General features: G+C 46.2%; 1 protein-coding gene across 1 annotated transcript; it reads left to right on the forward strand.

Annotated features, from left to right (window-relative positions):
• Window positions 1–19,199: 19,199 nt before the first annotated feature.
• Window positions 19,200–20,831, forward strand: LOC138522126 (zinc finger MYM-type protein 1-like). Its single transcript, XM_069635382.1, has one exon. It carries the CDS (start codon window positions 19,200–19,202, stop codon window positions 20,829–20,831), a length of 1,632 nt encoding a protein of 543 aa, XP_069491483.1.
• Window positions 20,832–22,876: the final 2,045 nt, after the last annotated feature.

The raw sequence follows: 22,876 nt of genomic DNA on the forward strand, positions 1-22,876 counted from the left end.
GTCGATCTTTAAAGAATGTCGAAAATGTACTTCTTTCAGATTACTGTAGCCAGTTGACTAAAAACTTGATTTATCACCAGGGGCGAGAGGCTTTACCTGTACGATACGAGGGCCCAGGTCATAGCATCCGGCCTGGACACTGGGTGTTAACAAAGGCATTTGACCGATCTTCTTGCCTTGCACCTTGGTGGTGGGGCCTTTTCCAGGTCCTGCTGGTCACACAGACTTCGGTGCGTGTCGCAGGCATAAAACACTGGATACACGCGATGCATGTCAAGAGACTTCCACACCCGGTGCCATATGATACAGAAGAAACAGAACCCCTCACCAATACTGCAACCAACGATCCCGAAGCAGTAAACAGCAACGAGAGTGCATCGGAGTCTCTCTCTGAGCCTGTGAGGCCTGGGTAACCAGCCATTTTGTCTCCACACTCTCCAAAAGTTTTGTTTCCGGAAACTGTTGTTCCGGATCTTGCATCTTCACTTGCTCTTGATACGACGCTTCCAACGGGAAGTGACGACACATTGTTCTCGGATCAATCAGTACCGGGGGCAAAGAGGTACAATTTGCGTCCAAGGAAATAGACTTACAGCACGGTTCGGCTGTGCATACGAAGAAGAAAGCAAAATCATTGAGGGCTTGCTTTTTGCCCAAGTAATTGTTCGAAAAAGGGGATTCTGTTGGCTAGGGTTGTGGAAGGTCTAAGAAGTCGCTCGGCCAGGAGGTCACCAGCAAATAACATTGGGGTTTTTCATTTGAAGACTGGAATGCCTGCAACCGCTACCGCTCATACAGGACTGATAAATGATTGTTTGACCAGCAGTGAGAATGGACAAATTGTTTGGGCCCCAAAAACTTACTGTTGTTTTTTTATAATGTCAATATGTTTTATAATAGTAACTGTGTTAAGTTTTTGGTACCTGGAAGAAGTGCATCCATTCGAAACCTTGTTACTGACTGAAAATGTACCCACTGTCCCTACTCCTTTTGTGCATCTGCATACTTTATCTCCTAGAGACTCTCAGCATAGACAGAGATATTACAACAATACATTGTTACTTATCATGAATGCTACACATGCCATTTTTAATAAATCCAATTGCTGGGTCTGTTCGCAATTACCGCAACACAGGGATAAGGGGATAGGTTGGTATATTCATCCTTTACCTTTGACAACTGCTTGTTATGCTTCTCTTAGAGCACTGTTCTTTGGCCGATGAAACAATAGCATCTCGGGGAACTTTGATGGTACTAATTTGAATCGTTTTGAGAAACGTGTTCTTCCATCCTGGGGATGATCGCTTTTCGCGAATAGGTGCAAGCTCAACGTTGCTTCTATTAGGCCTTCTGATAGACTGTCTCGTCCTTTTCAATCTTTGATCTCTTTCAAGATGGCTCCTATAGGCAATAAGGATGCCATGCCTCCATCTTACACTGTTAACCATAGCCCTGATTCAGTTTCTTTCTGCATACAGAGGAATGGAACTCAGTCAATGGGAAATTTTAAAGGTTGCGCCAACGTTGCAAATTTGACTGGGGAAGACAGACCTTTGTATGTAGTCGAACCTGTCTACTTTGTTTGCGGTAATGTAGCATTTCCATGGTTACCCAGGGATTGGCAGGGAACTTGTTATTTAGGGATCTTGTTACCCGGAGTATTCAGAGCCAGTACTGTAGAGGTTTCAAAGGCTCATCCACGACGGGTTGAGAATGCTGACACTCCAGCACAGGTTCTGGGAGACGTAGCAAAATCCCTTGTGCCCTTTTGGGGACAAATTGCGAACTCTGAAGACATCAGGAGATTAGCGAGAGTACTGGAGAGAACCATCAACCGGACTACGGACATACTCTATAATATGACATTAGAACAGAAAGCAATAAGATTAGTAGCGCTTCAGAACCGGATGGCATTAGATGTCATTCTGGCTGAACGTGGTGGAGTGTGTAAATTAGTGGGGTCCGCTTGCTGTGTTTTTCGTGCCATATTTCTCCCCAACTATCTTCAAGGCAATACAGAATCTGCACGTCCTTAGTTCAGAAGTGCATGTTCCCGAGGGAAACTGGGATCTTAGCGCTTGGTTCTGGGATTTCTTGCGACCTTGGGTTTGGAAGGTGCTTTCGGTCTTGCTGATCATTTTGGGAATTCTGTTGTTTCTTTGTTGCTGTATACAGTGTTTACCTAGTATATCTTCGATGCTAGGAGGATGTTGCGCACAGGCGATAGGTACAATAGGACACAAAGTATACGCCCCAGATAAGAGTTCCAAACAGTATGTGCTGGAAGAGATTTTTAAAAACGATCTAATGGCAATCGATATTTCTGACAGTGATTCAGGGTGTATGGATGTTGAGACGTAGAATTGTTCGTAAAGTGACCAGAAGTAGTTTAGAGCTTGGCATAGGCCAAAAGGAGGGTTTGTCGAACAGAAAATGATATCGTGCCTCCTATACTGTACGAATATATGTATATTGGCCTACGCCAAGTTGTTTATAAGCCACTTGGAGGGAAAACCGCGTTGCAAGGTCTTGACCTTAGATCAGTGTAAGCCGCCATTTTAGATCTATCCGTCATTTTAGATTCTCCCTCTAAAGTCACCCTGTGTTCTAAGATGGTGGACAATGTCATTCCGAATGCAACATGGCCGTCTTGACCTCTGTGTACAAACTAATGTATAACTTGCCTGCAGGCTACATGATGGGGTTATGAACTGAGACCTTGTCCTTCGCTGACCTGTGTGTAGATGATTGCTTGCACCAACGAAGCTAATCCATGAGCATATGTTAAACACAATGTATTCAAATACTGAAATGTGAACACTTGCTTGACTACATTGTATACAACTGTTTGAGAAGGCTTAACATGAAATCCTAAGATATACTGTTGCCATTGAGGCTTGTTAGTGAATACATTAAAGGTAAATCCTAAATGTACAGATGTATGAACTCGGCACCAACCCTAGATCCGTAATGTATTAACTTATATTAACCTGGGAAATGGGTTGAACATCATGATTTCGAGGGTATAAAGAGTGCAAATATTCTAATGTACAGTCCCACCACTGAGCACACCGAACCACGCTGGAGTTTGCTGTGTTGTACTGAGGGCCGATAGCTATCTGTTGCTTTGTTCTTTGAAACTGTTCAGTATGAAATAAAGATCTTTTGTATGTTCCTTTGTAACCCGCGTTTGGTGTATTTCCTTTTGGGGTACTCAGCCTCGATATCTTCTTTTTGTTTTCACACATCCTTCAAAGAGCAGCACCTTAGGTGTCAATCAGACAGCTCGGTCCTTCAAAGAGGAGCATTTTAGGTGTCAATCAGACAGCTCAATCCTTCAAAGAGGAGCATTTTAGGTGTCAATCAGACAGCTCAATCCTTCAAAGAGCAGCATCTTAGGAGCAATCCACGTCCACTAGCTCAACTACCAAATCCTTGGAAATGTAAGACTTGTGCAACATACCTATATTTATTGATTTATTTATTTGCACATTTATAAAGTGCACATAACCCACAGGCATCTAGGCACTCTTCAGAAGACCAACCCCATTTTTTATTCTTTTTCTCATATTATTAATATTTATTGAAGTCCTATTTTCAAGCAGGCAATTTTAGACATTTAAGAAAATCAGAAAGACATACTGGATAAACCAACTGCTTTTGTATTATATATGGTAAAAGGTTTATTTTACAACGAAATTAGTATAATTAATTTTTTTATTTATCGTATTTTATTCTAAATTCACTGTTTTAATGTACTTTGGGTTCGTTTTATGGATTGTGTTTTAAAAGTCCAAAATCAACTTCAGAACTGAACTGGAACTTAATGGGTTTGCACAAGAGAGGTGAGTCTCGGTGATACGCAGGTGTCACTGAAAGAGCCAGATCCTCAGTTCTTTCCTAACCTGAAGGATACTTGTGAAATCCGAATTGCCAATGGCTGAAGCACATTAGGAACAGAGCGTAGCATTAGAAGGACTCTGTCTTAGATTCCCACACTCATTTAGGAATGGAGATTTCCACACTCGTTCAGGACTGGAGCGTAGCATCAGAAGGACTCTGGGCCTCATTACACGGTAGGCGGTAGCCATGGCGCTATTTGGCTGCCTCCAAAACCTTACCGACTCCGCCCTGGTGAATGGAGAAATTACCGGTCCATTCCAAGGTTGGCGGGACCGGTAATTCCCCATTCGCCAGGGCCCTTCGCCATTCCCATTTGAACCCCATACGCTCAATGGGAATGGGGAAGGCGCTAATAACGGTACCACAAATTGCAGTGCCGTTATTAGCTCCAGAGTACCTTTGCATGTCCCATCCTTAACGCCTGGAAGGACCCGCAAAGGGAACTCGTAGTAGGGCGGTAAGGGATTACCGGCACCGGTGCCCTTACAGGTGCCGTTAATCCCCTACCGCCTACCGTGTAATGAGGCCCTCTGTCTTAGATTCCCACACTCATTTAGGAATGCAGATTCCCACACTCCTTCAGGACTGGAGCGTAGCATCAGAAAGACTCTGTCTTAGAGTACCACACTCCTTCAGGAATGGAGATTCCCACACTCCTTTATGACTGGAGCGTAGCATCAGAAGGACTCTGTCTTAGATTCTCACACTCCTTTAGGAATGGAGATTCCCACACTCATTTAAAAATGGAGATTCCCACACTCCTTTAGGAATGGAGATTCCCACAATCCTTTAGGACTGGAGCGTAGCATCAGAAGGACTCTGTCTTAGATTCCCAAACTTCTTTAGGAATTCTGTCTTAGATTCCCACACTCCTTTAGGAATGGTGAGTAGCATCAGAAGGACTCTGTCTTAGAATCCCACACTCCTTTAGGACTGGAGCAGAAGGATTCTGTCTTAGATTCCCACACTACTTTAAGAATGGAGCGTAGCATCAGAAGGACTCTGTCTTAGATTCCTACACTCCTTTAGGAATGGAGCGTTGCATAAGAAGGACTCTGTCTTAGAATCCCACACTCCTTTAGGAATGGCGGAGAGCATCAGAAGGGCTCTGTCTTAGATTCCCACACTCCTTTAGGAATGGAGCGTAGCATCAGAAGGACTCTGTCTTAGATTCCCACACTCCTTTAGGAATGGAGATTCCCACACTCCTTCAGGACTGGAGCGTAGCATCAGAAGGACTCTGTCTTAGATTCCCACACTCCTTTAGGAATGGAGATTCCCACACTCCTTCAGGACTGGAGCGTAGCATCAGAAGGACTCTGTCTTAGATTTCCACCCTCCCTTAGGAATGGAGAGTCCCACACTCCTTTAGGAATGGAGCGTTGCATCAGAAGGACTCTGTCTTAGATTTCCACCCTCCCTTAGGAATGGAGAGTCCCACACTCCTTTAGGAATGGAGCGTTGCATCAGAAGGACTCTGTCTTAGATTTCCACCCTCCCTTAGGAATGGAGATTCCCACAATCCTTTAGGACTGGAGCGTTGCATCAGAAGGACTCTGTCTTAGATTTCCACCCTCCCTTAGGAATGGAGAGTCCCACACTGCTTTAGGAATGGAGCGTTGCTTCAGAAGGACTCTGTCTTAGATTTCCACCCTCCCTTAGGAATGGAGAGTCCCACACTCCTTTAGGACTGGAGCGTTGCATCAGAAGTACTCTGTCTTAGATTTCCACCCTCCTTTAGGAATGGAGAGTCCCACACTCCTTTAGGACTGGAGCAGAAGGATTCTGTCTTAGATTCCCACACTACTTTAAGAATGGAGCGTAGCATCAGAAGGACTCTGTCTTAGATTCCTACACTCCTTTAGGAATGGAGCGTTGCATAAGAAGGACTCTGTCTTAGAATCCCACGCTCCTTTAGGAATGGCGCAGAGCATGAGAAGGGCTCTGTCTTAGATTCCCACACTCCTTTAGGAATGGAGCGTAGCATCAGAAGGACTCTGTCTTAGATTCCCACACTCCTTTAGGAATGGAGATTCCCACACTCCTTCAGGACTGGAGCGTAGCATCAGAAGGACTCTGTCTTAGATTCCCACACTCCTTTAGGAATGGAGATTCCCACACTCCTTTAGGAATGGAGATTCCCACACTCCTTCAGGACTGGAGCGTAGCATCAGAAGGACTCTGTCTTAGATTCCCACACTCCTTTAGGAATGGAGATTCCCACACTCCTTTAGGACGGGAGCGTTGCATCAGAAGGACTCTGTCTTAGATTTCCACCCTCCCTTAGGAATGGAGAGTCCCACACTCCTTTAGGAATGGAGCGTTGCATCAGAAGGACTCTGTCTTAGATTTCCACCCTCCCTTAGGAATGGAGAGTCCCACACTCCTTTAGGAATGGAGCGTTGCATCAGAAGGACTCTGTCTTAGATTTCCACCCTCCCTTAGGAATGGAGATTCCCACAATCCTTTAGGAATGGAGATTCCCACAATCCTTTAGGACTGGAGCGTAGCATCAGAAGGACTCTGTCTTAGATTCCCAAACTTCTTTAGGAATTCTGTCTTAGATTCCCACACTCCTTTAGGAATGGTGAGTAGCATCAGAAGGACTCTGTCTTAGAATCCCACACTCCTTTAGGACTGGAGCAGAAGGATTCTGTCTTAGATTCCCACACTACTTTAAGAATGGAGCGTAGCATCAGAAGGACTCTGTCTTAGATTCCTACACTCCTTTAGGAATGGAGCGTTGCATAAGAAGGACTCTGTCTTAGAATCCCACACTCCTCTAGGAATGGCGGAGAGCATCAGAAGGGCTCTGTCTTAGATTCCCACACTCCTTTAGGAATGGAGCGTAGCATCAGAAGGACTCTGTCTTAGATTCCCACACTCCTTTAGGAATGGAGATTCCCACACTCCTTCAGGACTGGAGCGTAGCATCAGAAGGACTCTGTCTTAGATTCCCACACTCCTTTAGGAATGGAGATTCCCACACTCCTTTAGGAATGGAGATTCCCACACTCCTTCAGGACTGGAGCGTAGCATCAGAAGGACTCTGTCTTAGATTCCCACACTCCTTTAGGAATGGAGATTCCCACACTCCTTTAGGAATGGAGATTCCCACACTCCTTTAGGACGGGAGCGTTGCATCAGAAGGACTCTGTCTTAGATTTCCACCCTCCCTTAGGAATGGAGAGTCCCACACTCCTTTAGGAATGGAGCGTTGCATCAGAAGGACTCTGTCTTAGATTTCCACCCTCCCTTAGGAATGGAGAGTCCCACACTCCTTTAGGAATGGAGCGTTGCATCAGAAGGACTCTGTCTTAGATTTCCACCCTCCCTTAGGAATGGAGATTCCCACAATCCTTTAGGACTGGAGCGTTGCATCAGAAGGACTCTGTCTTAGATTTCCACCCTCCCTTAGGAATGGAGAGTCCCACAATGCTTTAGGAATGGAGCGTTGCTTCAGAAGGACTCTGTCTTAGATTTCCACCCTCCCTTAGGAATGGAGAGTCCCACACTCCTTTAGGACTGGAGCGTTGCATCAGAAGTACTCTGTCTTAGATTTCCACCCTCCTTTAGGAATGGAGAGTCCCACACTCCTTTAGGACTGGAGCAGAAGGATTCTGTCTTAGATTCCCACACTACTTTAAGAATGGAGCGTAGCATCAGAAGGACTCTGTCTTAGATTCCTACACTCCTTTAGGAATGGAGCGTTGCATAAGAAGGACTCTGTCTTAGAATCCCACGCTCCTTTAGGAATGGCGCAGAGCATCAGAAGGGCTCTGTCTTAGATTCCCACACTCCTTTAGGAATGGAGCGTAGCATCAGAAGGACTCTGTCTTAGATTCCCACACTCCTTTAGGAATGGAGATTCCCACACTCCTTCAGGACTGGAGCGTAGCATCAGAAGGACTCTGTCTTAGATTCCCACACTCCTTTAGGAATGGAGATTCCCACACTCCTTTAGGAATGGAGATTCCCACACTCCTTCAGGACTGGAGCGTAGCATCAGAAGGACTCTGTCTTAGATTCCCACACTCCTTTAGGAATGGAGATTCCCACACTCCTTTAGGACGGGAGCGTTGCATCAGAAGGACTCTGTCTTAGATTTCCACCCTCCCTTAGGAATGGAGAGTCCCACACTCCTTTAGGAATGGAGCGTTGCATCAGAAGGACTCTGTCTTAGATTTCCACCCTCCCTTAGGAATGGAGAGTCCCACACTCCTTTAGGAATGGAGCGTTGCATCAGAAGGACTCTGTCTTAGATTTCCACCCTCCCTTAGGAATGGAGATTCCCACAATCCTTTAGGACTGGAGCGTTGCATCAGAAGGACTCTGTCTTAGATTTCCACCCTCCCTTAGGAATGGAGAGTCCCACACTGCTTTAGGAATGGAGCGTTGCTTCAGAAGGACTCTGTCTTAGATTTCCACCCTCCCTTAGGAATGGAGAGTCCCACACTCCTTTAGGACTGGAGCGTTGCATCAGAAGTACTCTGTCTTAGATTTCCACCCTCCTTTAGGAATGGAGAGTCCCACACTCCTTTAGGACTGGAGCGTTGCATCAGAAGGACTCTGTCTTAGATTTCCACCCTCCCTTAGTTGCATCGATGCCCACACTCCTGTGTTAGATTTTCCTTGTGAGTCAATCTACTGGTCCGGCAATAAGGTAGGCTTGTTTACTGGTGGCAGTTGCCTTGTAGGTGTGGCAGGTGTGGTAGGTGTGGCAGACCGTTTTGAACCAGCTAGATGCGATGATCATGCGAGCCATGAGGGGGCCAGGTGAGCAGCTGGGAGCCCTGCAGCATTGCCCCAGTCAATATGCTATGTAATTCTGGCTTGTGCTGCTCTTCAGATGTCCTGGGGATGGAAGTAGGGCTTGATCTTGCAGAGGAGAGATATCTGATACCAAACCGTTCGCACCTTTCTTTGTGAGGCGTTGTTTGTAAGGATGGATTGCTTTCCACCGTGAAGCCTCGGCATTCTGTTGAGCAGTCGAGTTGCGGCTTGAATCTTTCTTCCAGCCCTCTTTGGCTGGGTCCCTGCTTTGAGGTGTGGTTGAAGAATACGAATTCTGCCTTGGTGGGGTTAAGCTTTAATAACTTTTCATCCACATTTTAATGCTTGCAAGACTTGCTCGAAGGCGGGCGATATCCTTTGTGCCCATAGGGAAAAAGTCATAGGCCCTCATTACAAGTGTGCAGTTATACCACTAATTGAGCTAGGCCGGCTTCAGCACCCATCGAAATGTGAGCCAAGGGGGGAGGCTTCCACACAGAGAGGGGCGAGAAGCCTTTCCTGAAACCTGCGGCTTAAAAGTAGAACTGTGTTTGTGCAGAAACATTTATTTGCACAAACACAGCAACACCCTAAAGCTGCTAGATTGAAGAAAGCCGTCCCTCGCCTCTCTGCCTAACCAAAAGAAATGCACACATCAGCCCCTCCCCGTGGGTGCGAGGGAACAATTCACATCCGAGGGGAAGAGACTGAGGCGCACACTTGCTTTTTGTCTGGCTGAGAGGCGAGGGAAGGGTTTTCTGAAACTAGAGGAGTTGTCGGGTGTTGCATATTAGCTCATTGTGTATGTATGCGTGTGTGCAAGGAGTGTGTATGTAATATATGCGCGAATGAGTGAGTGAGTGAGTGAGTGTGTGTGAATGAGTGCATGATGTATGGGGGCTCAGTGCACATGTAAATGAGCGAGTGTATGGTGAATGGGATGTTTAATTGAGTGAGTGAATGGGTATTTGTGTGTGTGTGTGTGTGTGTGTGTGTGTGCGCGCGCGCTTAGGTGTAATGCTGGGCCACTACCATTTGATACTTGGGCCCCCCACCTGACAAACCTTGGGATAGAACAGTGAGGGCGGAACATCCAAGTTTGCCCCACCCAGTTCCTGAAGGGGCCACTCCCATCGCTAATTAACCCCCACAAAATGTACGTTTTGTTGTGCCCCTGAAACTGACCTACGATTTCCCGTCACCTGATATCCCAGAATTACCAGGATATTACAGGTGCTACCAAGGGCGGCAAGTACCCATTCCATGGAGTCTCAATGGAGGGGATTGCTGGTATTTACGGCTGCCGGTAATGTTGGCAGTTCTTTGCCCGTGGCGGCCTGGTTTACTTCCAGCTCTTTACTTTACATTTCTAGCACACACCAGCTACCCGAAGGCTTACGCTTGGCTGGAGGTAAATCAGGGAACCCCCGATGCCACTTTTACCGGCATTTTCCCCAGACCAGCAAACTTGTACTGAGGGCCAAACTCTTGCTGTGATATTATTAAGCAGTTCTAAATAGAGACACATTTCTAGGGCCCCGCTGTTGCCTACGCTTTGAAAAGGATCGTTACATTCCGAGAGAGTATTTGGATATTATGCTCAAGGTCTATAGTGCGGCTGTAGAATCTTGTACAAAAAGGAGAGCTGTCACGGTTTCCCTTCCAGGCGCCAGTCGCCCCCCACCCCTTACCCCCACACCTTATACTGGCTGGCTGTCTCTTCTCTTATTGGACTTCATTTATCGGGTATTTTTAAAGCATGTATTTTCTGACAATTTAAATGAAAATACCACAATATCAGTTTCAATTCACTCTAGAGCTAATAAAATATTTGCAAAATAACATGGAGTTACCAGTTTATGAAGCAGCATATCATGAAAGAAAGGGTGGGGTTCTCTGGTTGGTGATCTCTCGGCACTCCGTAGCCATCTCGGGGGCACCTCACGCAGAAATGGTGAACTTTGCAAACTATGCATCAGAATTTCTCTTAAAGACATGAGGCCAGTCTCACCCTCAGGGCTCGTGAAAGGGGGTAGGCGGGGCACATCAGCCTGGCACGGGCGAGGGCCTCCCTGGGAGCCAGGCTGCATCACACATCTGGTGTATTGCTGCTGGCACTGCCAGCTGTAAGCTCTGGCTCAGTGGAAAGGGCCCATGCTCTCTGCTGACTCGGCATTAATCTACCTGATGCCTCTGGCTAAGGTCCTGCCATTGCGATGTCTCTCTACGGCGGCTCGAGGGGAGCATATGTCCCCTCTTTTCTCGGGATAACATTTCCTTTGACCTTTTTCAGTAGGATTGACACCTGCCCTCTCTGCATGCCATGCTCCAGTGCCAAGTGTGATTAGCCCTGCCACTTTGGCATCATAGCTCTACGGGAGGGAGATATGACTAAGACACGTATCTCCAAGTAACCAATCAGAATCCGTCTGTGTGACGCTCGGCGTGTGCCCCCTCCCTGGACCCCGTCCCCTCCAGCTTTCGAGTTATTTGGAGTAGTCTTCCTTTTCTCCATTTGCCAGTGGGTTCCTTGTTGCTTCCGGGGTGACCTCCCGCTTCTCCCAGTTTTCCATCAGAAGCCGTGTCCTTGGGCTGCTGCCGAGGAGCACTTTGTCAGCACTTGCGGCGGCGGGTGCAGCGTCCTCTCTTGCACGCCCTCACCTTTTGCCTTTTAACCCCTTCTGGTGAACGTTCTTGCCCCCAGGCTGTTTGACACTCATCTCTTTCGCCTCTGGACACATGGAACTCTTAGCAGATTCTGGAGCGACAGTAAACACCTGCGTTCTTGGCAGGGTGGGGGCAATGGCGTAACACAAAATGTGGGGGCCCCCCTGTGAGCCATGCTGAGGCCCCCCCCCCCCAACTCGGCAACAAATCACTGGTCGTGCCTCACTCTGGGCCGGCAGAGATTATCACACTTGTGAAATACGCGCAAACGTGCTGCTGCAGGGATATGCTGCACACTGCACTAGGAGAAAGATATAAATATGTGTTTTATTGCGATACACAGCACACTTTCTGAGAAAAATTGGCTAAAAAGCAAGAGTGTTTGCAATTGTTTTGTAGGGTAAGACCAATCCTTTAGATGCAAGTCACCCACAGAGCACAGGAACATTAAAGCTTTGCTATTAAAAATTCCATGCCACAATGAAAACATGTTCCACTGGCTGCACAAGGTCCCCTAGCAACGCCCTGAGTGTCGACATGTAATAACAATATAGTAAAGCCTGCCAGGCCACATTTAGACATATCTAGACTGGTTGCACCAAAATGCCAATCGAAGCAATTACACTCATCAAGAAGAGAACACAGATTCAAGCCCATGGCCTCTAACAGCACGGCCAAACTCTTTAAAATCTGCAAGGAACTGGTCAATCCTGTTGCAGTTTTTACCTCTCCTGTTCCCTCCCAGGCCCTCTGTATGGCTCTGTCATCTCACTTCTCCACTTAAACTCAGGACATCCTGTCCTCCATCTCCTCTTCCTCTCCCTCCCCCTCTTCCTCTCTCGGACCCCCTAGGCAATCTCTACCTCTCTTCCTCCTTTCTCCTATGACAACACCTTTCGAGGTTTCTAGACAAGTCTGATCTATGAAAGTGTCATCCAAACAGGTGCTCCACTGCTCCTCCAGAACCATCAAGGACCATATTGACACCCTCGCTCCAGCCTTTGCTGATTTCTGTAATCACTCTTTCGCCACTGAAATGTTCCCCTCTCCCCTTAAGCACACCCTTATGCACCCACTCCTCAAGAAGCGGTCTGCTGATCCTGCCTGCCCGGCAAACTATCGCCCAATCTCCATCACCCCTTTCCTGGGCAAACTGTTGGAAAAGCTGGCCATCTCCCAGCTTACTCTCCACACGGAATCTGTTGGTTGTCTCCATGACCTTCAGTGTGGCTTCAGAGCTGACAGAGTCATGGAAACTGCTCTCCTGAACACTTGTGAAGATCTGCTCTCTAACCTTGATTCCAGCATTCCTTCTGTCCTCATCCTCCTTGATAATTTCTCTGCTTTCAAAATGGTCAACCACGCCATCCTGATCCATCCTGATCAATCGACTCCATGAGAACCTGGGCATCACGGATCAGTCCCTTGAGTGGCTGACCTCCTTCCCCTTGGACAGCCCCTCCCAGGTCCAATTTGGTCCCTTTCTCTCCGCTTCATCCTCTCACCCTGGTTTTTCAACCTCTACTTGGCCCCTTTGTCCCACCTGATCTCTACCTTCTCCTCTAACTTTCAGTGTTATGCGGATGACACTCCTCTTTCCTTCAGGCTCCCCTCAGACTCCTCTCCTCTTTCGCTCATTGTTGTGCCTCCAACGATCTCTGCCTTAATGTCAGTAAAATGGAGATCCTTCTCATTGGGACCCCTGCCCCTGCTTTCCCTCTCTCACTCTGGCCGCCCGCTTTGGAACCTCTTCCTTCGCCTTCCTGTGAGGCAAACAACCATGGTGTCATCTTTGACTCCACTCTCTCTTTCTCTCCTCACATCTCTGACGTCACCAAGAAGTCCCACTAGCAGCTGCACCTCCTCAAAGGGACTCTTCCCTTTCTCACTTTCCCCCAGAAGCTCAATGTCGCCAGACCCCTGGTTCTCTAAAGGCTGGACTACAGCAACAGCCACTTCATCAATCTGCGTTCCTCTACTGTCCACCCTCTGCAACTAATCCAGAACAGGACTGTGACACTTATCCTTGGCCTCAAGCCCAGGGATCGTATCTCTCCAGCCCTGAAATCTCTCCACTGGCTCCCACTTGCTGCAAGGATCAAGTTCAAGACCCTTTGCAATGTCCACAAGGGTTCCTGGGCCTGGGGCCCGCACTACATCCAACACTCTTTTCCATAATATCTTTCTTCTCGAGCCCTTCGCTCAGCTACCTACAACCAGGGACGTCTCTATGGGGGGCCAAACGGGAATGGCACCCCCAAAAACGCCTCATTACTCTTTTGTCAGTGCACCTTTTCAGCCTATTTCCTCTTCCTTGCTTCCCCTTTTTGCACACGTTAGTCAGCTTCCCTACAACCCTGTCTACTACTCCACAATCCTTTTCATTCAAGAAGGTTCAAAGATACGGGCTGTCGCTTTTTGTCTGTTTTAGTGACTGAACACAATCACCAGACAACATTTCCCCAGTCCCAGCTTTCCTTTTTGAAAATCGCTCATATCAGGTGTACATAAATGTGTCCACTTCGAGTTAACCAAGACTACAACACCGAGAATGCATTTGTTTTGTTTGTTAAATTAAATTGCATGGTTGGGAGTGAGACTTGTGCCCCTGTTACATGGAGTCATTTGGTCATTGTAGTTTGTACTGTTCCCCATTCCTGTTGACCTTTCAGAGACCTATGGTAAAAATCTTCCTGTGTATCTGCACCTGGGTAGTGTTCCCAGTAGTGCATATAATTACCGCACTGTAATTTCCGCCCGAGTTACACACACTCTTCATAACCTGACCACAAACAAAGAGGGGGAGGGCAGGGAGGGGGCAAGCAATTAGCCTCATATTCAGAATTCCTTTCATGAATTAAAAATTCTATTTACTTTTTGGTTAAGTTGAATCTGTACATCTGCTATCGTTTCAATGCATCTTTGCTAACCCACTGCTCCTTATGCCCTTTTAAATGGGTTCCTTTGTATTGTGCTTAGTGTTTTTTTTTTTTAGTTTGTTAAACTTTAATTCGATCCAGAATAGATCATAAAAGTCATAGCAATAATTTACAAAATATAAAACTTCATGCATAAAAAAGAAACTAACTTAATTAATGAAATACAACATCACATACTCGATTGAAACAAGTGAAAAAAAAGAAATTAATTTGAAACCCAGTTCAAATTGTGCTTTGTTATGCTATTGCATTACTTGAATGATTATAGTGTATTTCACAAAGCAATTCATTTTCCTGTTCGTAAACGCAAACATGTGGCTCTTTAAAATACAGCGCTATAGTCCCCAGTTGACCTGAAATTCCCAGCATGCCCCTGGGCGTACGTGGGGAACAGGGAGATGATGCGCCCGCCCCTGCCCAGCCCTGGGCCCACCGGCTCTGAATGGGGGGCAGGAGGGCCCAGAGGCACCTCTCCCCTGTGCAGCTTGGAGATGTTTGCCCGATGCACTTTGGTAAACACGGATTCAAACCCCTGCACAATGGCGCTATAGTCACTAGTCCTGGGAATTCACATGCGGTATTACTAGCCATATAGTCTGTAAATTACAGAATCACATGTTCAAGTGTTGTGTTGCTTTTACATGACAAGCGCAGTCTAGCATGGCCCATTACTGCCACGTCATCATACACCTGGTATATGGTTGCAATAAGAAAGGTACACGCTGATATGTGCAGTTGCTGCCATCATTTTGCAAATGCAGCCTCGTGTCGAGTAAAAGCAGAGCTTGAGGGTTCTGTAATACGCACGCACCCGCCATATGAGCGGAGTCGCCTGAAACCATTTCGGCTGAAGCTCTGCAGCTAGAGAAACTGGAAGCTGAAGAAAAGTAACAGAGTGTGCGGCTACTGCACCCTTCACACACTGTCACAGCATGAGTAGTCAGGCTGCTTTCTTCCAGTGAGAATGTTTAGGGAGCGCTTCTTTACTGACCTCGTCTGCTTCAAAGCACAGAGATATGATACATTAAGCAGGCGCTCCCCTCTGCAGCTGTGAGATTATCAAGCCGGTCAAGTGGCACAGCGAGTAGAGCGCTCGCTTTGACATCGGTGCAGAGCCTGCTAACGCAGGTTCGAATCCCGGCGGGGCCAAACTCAGCCTTTCATCCTTCTGAGGTCAATAAATACCACACACCATGGGTAATAATAAGCAGCGCTTCGTAGCTCTGTATAAATGCTAAATTATTATTATTATTATTATTTATCTATCCGCTAACGAAGCCCGCAACCTTCACGCGGAAGGAAGCTCAAATGCACGCATTCAATCTGGAACGTTGAGCCCCCCGCGCTCACTGACGCCGTGGAATGTTCTGGCAGACCGTGTATTTTCCACAATACGATCTAAAACCTATAAAAGAGTGTTGGGATGGGATGCACTAGGAATGCTCAGCTCCGAATCTCTCAGACCCGCAGTGCCGATGCTAGTGAATAAAGGGTTTCTAACATGTAATGGTCCCTCCAATAGCACGTTGGGACCTTAACTATGGTCAAAAGCGCTATAAAAAATGAATGAATAAATGCTAGTTAATTTCTCATTGGGTGGACATCTCTCGAGTCTAGGGCTCATCTCCCACATGGGGGCAGCCGGCACAACAAAAGATCGAATGCCAACAGGGCAAACTCAACCGGTCATCCAGGGACATTAAGACTGAATGCCCATATCTTCTCCATCTCTGTTAAAGCTCCCCTAGAGGTCATCACTGCGGCACTATATGGGGTGGAGTTATGGGGGTTCGCTCCTTGACTCAAGCAAGTTTGTGATGTGGAAGTCTTCTTGAGATGCCTTCTGAGCTTAGGTTCAGGCACCCCAGTTCCTCCTTGAAGACGGAGCTGGGGATCCCGCTGGGGTCCGAGGAGGACCTTCTGGAACCCTTTTGGATTGGATTAGACAGTGACTTGAGCCTAGTGATTCAGTTTGAGGAGCTCGAACTGTTCAGGGTGCTCAGTCACTCGCTTGGATGAGGCATATTAGTGTCTGGAGTTAGTGTCTGGATGTGGGCCACTTGTAGGGACGCCCAGAGAGAAGGACTCATTGGAAAGAGGCTTTTTGGCACCACTGCAGGGATCAGTCGCGGAAGGCGAGTAGCTACATCACCCAGAAGCAGCTTCAGGGAACTGGCTTATTTTGGCCCTGGGTGTCATTCCACGCTGCAATCCTCTTAGCAACTATTACATTGCATTTGAGTGAAGACAGCTGTGACCACCTGAGCAGCAAAACCACAGCCCAATGTTTTTTCTTTGGCCCAATGTATGTGCCACTACAGTGGCGTGTGTCTTGTGAGATCACATCTATGTTGTCCCTTTCAGCTATCTGCACAGTTTTTATACATACCTTTATGTGTTTTTAATATTTTCTCTATTTTGGATATGTTGTGTTGATTGTAATTGTAACGCTGTGATATAAACAATACATTATTATGAGTATTACTGCTGCTGTTGCTACTTGTCCGGTATATATTCACCATGTGTATATTTCAGCCTCGCATGTCCATCTAATGCTATGAATTGTATAGTGGCAATTGGGTTGCCTGGGAATTCGGACTTCACTCTGAACGCTGCAGAATTGCTTTGGCAGACTGGTGACCAGTACTGTAACTTATTGAGTGACCTACATAATCGATATCACAATGCAACTTAAAAATGCAATTATGATTTGGCAGCTGTTCATTAACCTCTGAAAACCTAGAAGGGCTGGGGCAGAAAGGGTCTCCTAACATGGGCTAGACTCTGCTTCAGCAATGCATTGCATACGATGTTGCACTTATTTATTTGCATTTTTAAAAAGCCCGGGGGCATCGAGGCGCTGTTCCCTGAATATGTCTTAGTGCGTATTTATGACGCGCTTAGTACACAGAGATTTCTAAGTGCCGACCCTGGGGATCGAACCTGTGTTGCTTCGTGTCGTCTTGTTTCCAAGGCGAGCGTGGTGACCCTGAGCTATCCTCCTTTCGTCTGTGATGGTAGCATTTCAGTATTTGACGATGCAGTGGGCATCTGGACTTATAGGGTCATAGCTATACCTTCTATATGCCGTTGTATGTGGCATAGTAGATCAGTGCAGGGCATGGGAGGCTTCACTGAACATATGATGGAGTCCTTGGACATGTGAACCTTTTCCTGTACCTGGCAAATGGGGCTTTACATGACATTAGATTCAGCTCTCGACTCCCCCATCTGATGCCACACTTGGCATATTCCGGCAGCACCTGGACATGTGAGGTTGCACCTATTCTGTCAAGTATGAAAGTGTATGCATAAATATATATACACTCATGACAGCTTGGCAGTGCACCAGTCCTCCCCTGCAGTAGTGGGCATGGGCAAACAGGTGCTGGTGTGTCTGTGTGGTGAATTAGAGGGTGGAACTTAGCATTATGGACACATTTCGGCTGGAGATAAACTCCAAGCGTTTGGCCTCGAAAGCAAATGAGGTTTGGCTCTGGTTGCAATTCCGGCTGGGGCTCGCTGGCAGTAGTTCCATGGCAGCCTGTGTCAGCCAGCAGCATGTCAGCCAATGCACAGGGCTGGTACCTGCTTTGATAACAGATGTCCGCAGGTTCTGCCCTCACACCTTTGACCACCTAGCAGTGCACAGAGGCAGGGCTCCCCTCCCTGTGCTCTGATGCACTGTCTACACTGCCTGTGGAGTGGACCCTCAGTAAAATGCATATACCACCACTTCAAGGTGTTGTAATGCTGGCTGTGCCAATGTACGCCAGTATTGCCATATTCTAATTCATGTCATGTTTTAAACTTCAAAGGTACAGTACTAAAATTATTTCCTTGTACTCTGCCTTTTCAGGTTCACAATCCACGAAAAGAGGATGCCACAAGCCAGCGGTTTTCAAGTCTATCTGAATGAAAGGCTCTGAATGAAAGGCTCTGCTCCTGCTAAGTTAAGTTTTAGCAAAGAAAAAAAAGCCAATCAATACATGATCTCACAATGAGGCGTTCATATGAAAGTGGAGCTGCCAAAAGGAAAAAAGTAGAAAGAAAAGAGAAGCATGGTAATCAACAAAAACTGTCTTCCTTTTTCTCTGTACAGCCAAAACCATCTAGTAGTGATACTTCTATTGAGGAGCAACCACAAAGCGAAAGTGCGCACACTGAGGCTCATGCTGAGTCCATAGAAGAGTCCACTGAGGGGTTATTTGCTGCTCCCACTTCACCTAGCAGTGGACATCTACAAATAGTGGCTTAGCAACATTCCCCTGCACCAGGAGGAGAAGACGACAACCAGCCTGCAGAAATATTGGAAACTGCATCAGTGAGCGTCACATGTTCTTCCACAGATCCCGCACTATGGGATCCTATCACAAACGAATTGCGGTACTATTGGATTAAAAAAGGTTCGGCAGCCTGTCAAAACCTCAACAGCAATTTTTCCAAGTCAACCCGTGTTTATGTACTTGGTGACAAAAGAATAAAAAGATGCTTAACACAAGCATTATTTAAGCGAAAAATGCGGAATGGCGAACTTGTAAACTGCGAATGGTTGCTATACTCCCCATCACAAGGTTCAGTTACTGCTTTGTCTGCCGTTTGTTTTCTAGTACTGATTCCGCATTCAGTACAACTGGTTTTAATGACTGGGAGCATGCATCTTCCCGCATTCATGAACATGAACATGCTCCTGAACATGAAAGGTGCAATGTAATACTTTGGAAACGTCAAAAGGAAACTGGCCGCATTGACTCAGCATTAGCTGAACAGTTAAAACATGGACAAACCTACTGGCAGGATGTGCTTAAAAGAGTTGTAGCAGTTGTAAAGTTCATGTAATCGCGGGGTCTAGCATTCCGAGGAGAAAATCAGATTATAGGATCACAGCACAATGGAAATTATTTAGGGATTTTGGAGATGATCAGCCAATTTGATCCCTTCCTGGACGAACACATCAAAAAATATGGAAATGCTGGTAGGGGAAATCCATCCTATCTGTCAGCAAATATTTGTGAAGAATTCATCACACTGATGAGCAAAAAGGTTTTCTCTGCTATTATTTCAGAACTGAGAGAAGCAAAGTATTATTCACTTAGCGTCGACTCCACTCCAGATGTGTGTCACATTGACCAGTTGACTTTTACGGTGGGATATGTAAAGGATGATGCTCCAAAGGAGAGATTTCTGGAGTTTCTCCCAATTCATGGCCATGGAGCAGAGTACCTTGCAGATGTTGTCGTCCAGTTCTTGGAAGGGGCAGGTATCCCCATATCAGATTGCCATGGCCATTCATACGATAATGCATCCAATATGGCAGGACAGTACTCAGGCTTGCAGGCAAGGATAAAAGAGATCAACAAATTTGCTGTTTATGTTCCCTGTGCAGGACATTCCTTGAATCTAGTTGGTGTCAAGGCTGCTGAGTGCAACATGCAGGTAGTATCTTATTTTGACTTTGTTCAACATTTGGACACCTTTTTTTCTGCTTCTACTCATCGCTGGAATGTGTTGGTGTCTTCTGTAGGTCCAGCTCACAAGATTGTGAAGCGCTTGTCTGACACTAGATGGTCAGCTCATGCAGATGCAGTTAATGCTCTGTGTGATGGCTATGAAAGAATTCAAGCTGCTCTTGATTCACTGAGTAGTGATAAAACACAAACAAAAGACACCACACACGATGCACTAAGTCGTCTTAAAAAAATGGAGAAGCTGGAAACCATTTTTCTAACCATTGTTTGGAATGACATTCTGTTACGTTTCAATGAAACAAGCACAACTGTTCAGAAAGAAGATATCAACCTCTCTGTTGCAATTAATATCATCCAGTCATTGAAGTTGTATGTACAAGAAATAAGAGACAAATTTAATGAATATGAAGTCAAGGCAAAGGCAAAAGCGCCAGAGGCAGATTACAGTGACCAAGGTAAACGTGTGAAACAGCGAAGCTCTCGTCTAACTGGCTTTGAAGGAGCTGCTAGTGACACGGTCCTTCAAGGACGGCAGAAGTTTCACACAGAAACATACTTGCCAATCATGGACTCAATAATTAATGGGTTAACAAGACGAGGTGACGCATACAAAGATATCAGCAATAGATTTGGATTCTTCGTGAACCTGAGAGACATGGATGGAAAAGAAATGAGTGAACATTGTATAAAGCTGGCCTCTTACTACCACCAAGATCTTGAGAAATCCAACCTAATTTCTGAATGCCAACAATTTAAGCATTATACATTTGAAAAGAAAGAAACCATGTCACTTTCGTGTATTTACAAGATAATAAACAATGATAAGCTTGGCACTGCATTTCCAAATCTAGAAATTGCATTAAGAATATTCCTCTCTATGATGGTGACAAATTGCAGTGGGGAGCGTTCATTTTCAAAATTGAAGTTGATAAAAAGTGAGCTACGAAATCGTATGCTTCAAGCCAGGCTGAATTCTTTGGCTCTGTTGGGCATTGAATCTGAAATGGTTCAAGAGATAGAATTTTCAGACATAATTAAGGATTTTGCAATACGCAAATCTAGAAGGAAACACATAGTTTAATGTGGGTGGTGTAGAAAGCACATCCTCACTGTCATCTCATTTGCTGTGCGGCATGAACTGAAATGCCAAGTGAATTCTGATGTTTTGTTACATGCTTTTGTCATGCTTTTGTCATTTCTGTACTGCCTTATTTATTTCATGTTTTTCCAAGTGCTTTGGACACATTCATACAGGCAAAAAAGTTCATGTTGAACTGTTAGGTTTTCATTTTGTTTAATAAATGCTTGCTTAAAATCCTTTTCCTTTATTTTCTTACAAAATATATTATTCGAAAGAAAAACAAAGTGAAATGTCCTTAATATAGCATCCTATTGGGGAAACAGATCACAGATGTATAATGTTTATATTTTATTAACAACTAGATAATCCATTTAAAGCTTAGATGAGTATCTGTTGAATTAGACTCGAGATATGGAGGAGGCATGGGTGTCGTGTCGCGGGGGCGACATGGGTTTGGAGGGGGGTGGGAGTAGGACATGGGTTTTGGGGGGCAACATCAGTTTCGGGGGGGTGGAGGGGGCCTCCAAGGCTGTCTGTGCCCCGGGCCCCCAAAACTGTTAAGATGGCCCTGCCTACAACTCTCTAAGGTTTAGATGCTTCTCCAGGCAGAGGGTGGGGGGTAGATCTCTCTCCTCTGCAGGTGCCTCCCTCTGGAATAGCCTCCCTGCCCCTCTCAAACTTGAGCCGGACCACCTGATGGTCTGGAAGCAGCTCAAAACTTTCCTCTTCTCTGCTTTCTCTCTCTCTCTTCCCTACTGGCCCACCTGACCTGGCCTACCTGACCTACCTGTCTGCTGTACCGACTGGTTGCTTGGCTGCCCTCAGTGTCTCACTCCAGACTCTTTCTTGATCAGTCACCCTTGCACTGCCTCTGGGCCTACCACACACCTAGGGGCTGTAACTGTAACCCTACAGTCCCTTGTTCTCCTTGAACTACCCAGCGCCCCTCTGCCCTGGCTGCACTTACTCAGAGCATTGCTGCCCTGTTTTTCCCTCCCCTCTCCCTTGAACTTCCCCCCTCCCTTTGCCCCTGCAGTTCTCGTTCTCGCACTTGCACAATCTGAATGACACAGGCCTAGTAAGATTGTTTGTCTTGTCCTCCCTCTATCTTCACTCACAAGGCCTAGAAACACCTGTGTACAGGTGCGTTATTAATGACTTATATCATATAATTTGATCACAGATGCCCAGATAAATATACAATGCTGCAGTAAGAAATGGCTAGACTGGCAGCACACAAATGGCAGTCTAGCCAGGTAATTCACTTAGCAGGGCTGCTTTATCAGAAATGCCCAGTTAAAATAAAGTCATACCAAACTGAGGAATGATTAGACTGTATGCACCGAAATGCCTCTCAAGCCACTTATACCAAATATCATGCCTGCTTAGTCTGGACATGGACAGCCATTATGATTTGTTGCACAATCCTGCCCCCCACACATCCCCCCTCCCTCCCAACCATACCCCATCCTTCAAAATCCACTCCTGGGCCTAGAAATACCTTCACGTCCCTCTTCCTTGTCCCAGAGCTTACGTATGAGGCTCTTTGCCTTATAGGTAAGTACTGGGATGAGGAAGAGTGGGACTAGGAGTAATGAAGATTACTGGTAGCTAAGTCAGGCATTACCTCCATGTACCTCTACCTCACCCAACTACTTGTGTATGAGGCAGCATGCCTTATACACAAGTACTGTCTCATACACACTGGGACGAGGAAGAATAGGGCTAGGAGTATTGAGTAATCAAAGCATTAAACACATGTATTGGTGCAACACCATTGAGGTGACTGGGATTCATCACTCCCCCCTGAAATTTTGGGCTATGTTGACTCGACCTGACTGACCTTCAGAGCAGTTTCCCGACAGAACAGGACACAGATGTTAAATGGCACCTGGGTTTCGCTGTTAACAAGAGCTCAGCAATTACTAACATAAAGCATTTCACTATTAGTACCTGCATTCAAATGCCACATTTTTTAGGCAATTGAAATCGTGATGTGGGTTTAATACTTGCATGCCAGGGGAGTGATTGGAAGGGTAGAGGGA

Source organism: Ambystoma mexicanum, chromosome 13 (assembly GCF_040938575.1).
Source record: "Ambystoma mexicanum isolate Mex_15411 chromosome 13, UKY_AmexF1_1, whole genome shotgun sequence".
In the NCBI taxonomy this organism is placed as follows: Eukaryota; Metazoa; Chordata; class Amphibia; order Caudata; family Ambystomatidae; genus Ambystoma; species Ambystoma mexicanum.

Coding starts and splice junctions, on each gene's coding strand:
- LOC138522126 (XM_069635382.1), top strand. CDS start 19,200: ATGATCAGCCAATTTGATCCCTTCCTGGACGAACACATCAAAAAATAT.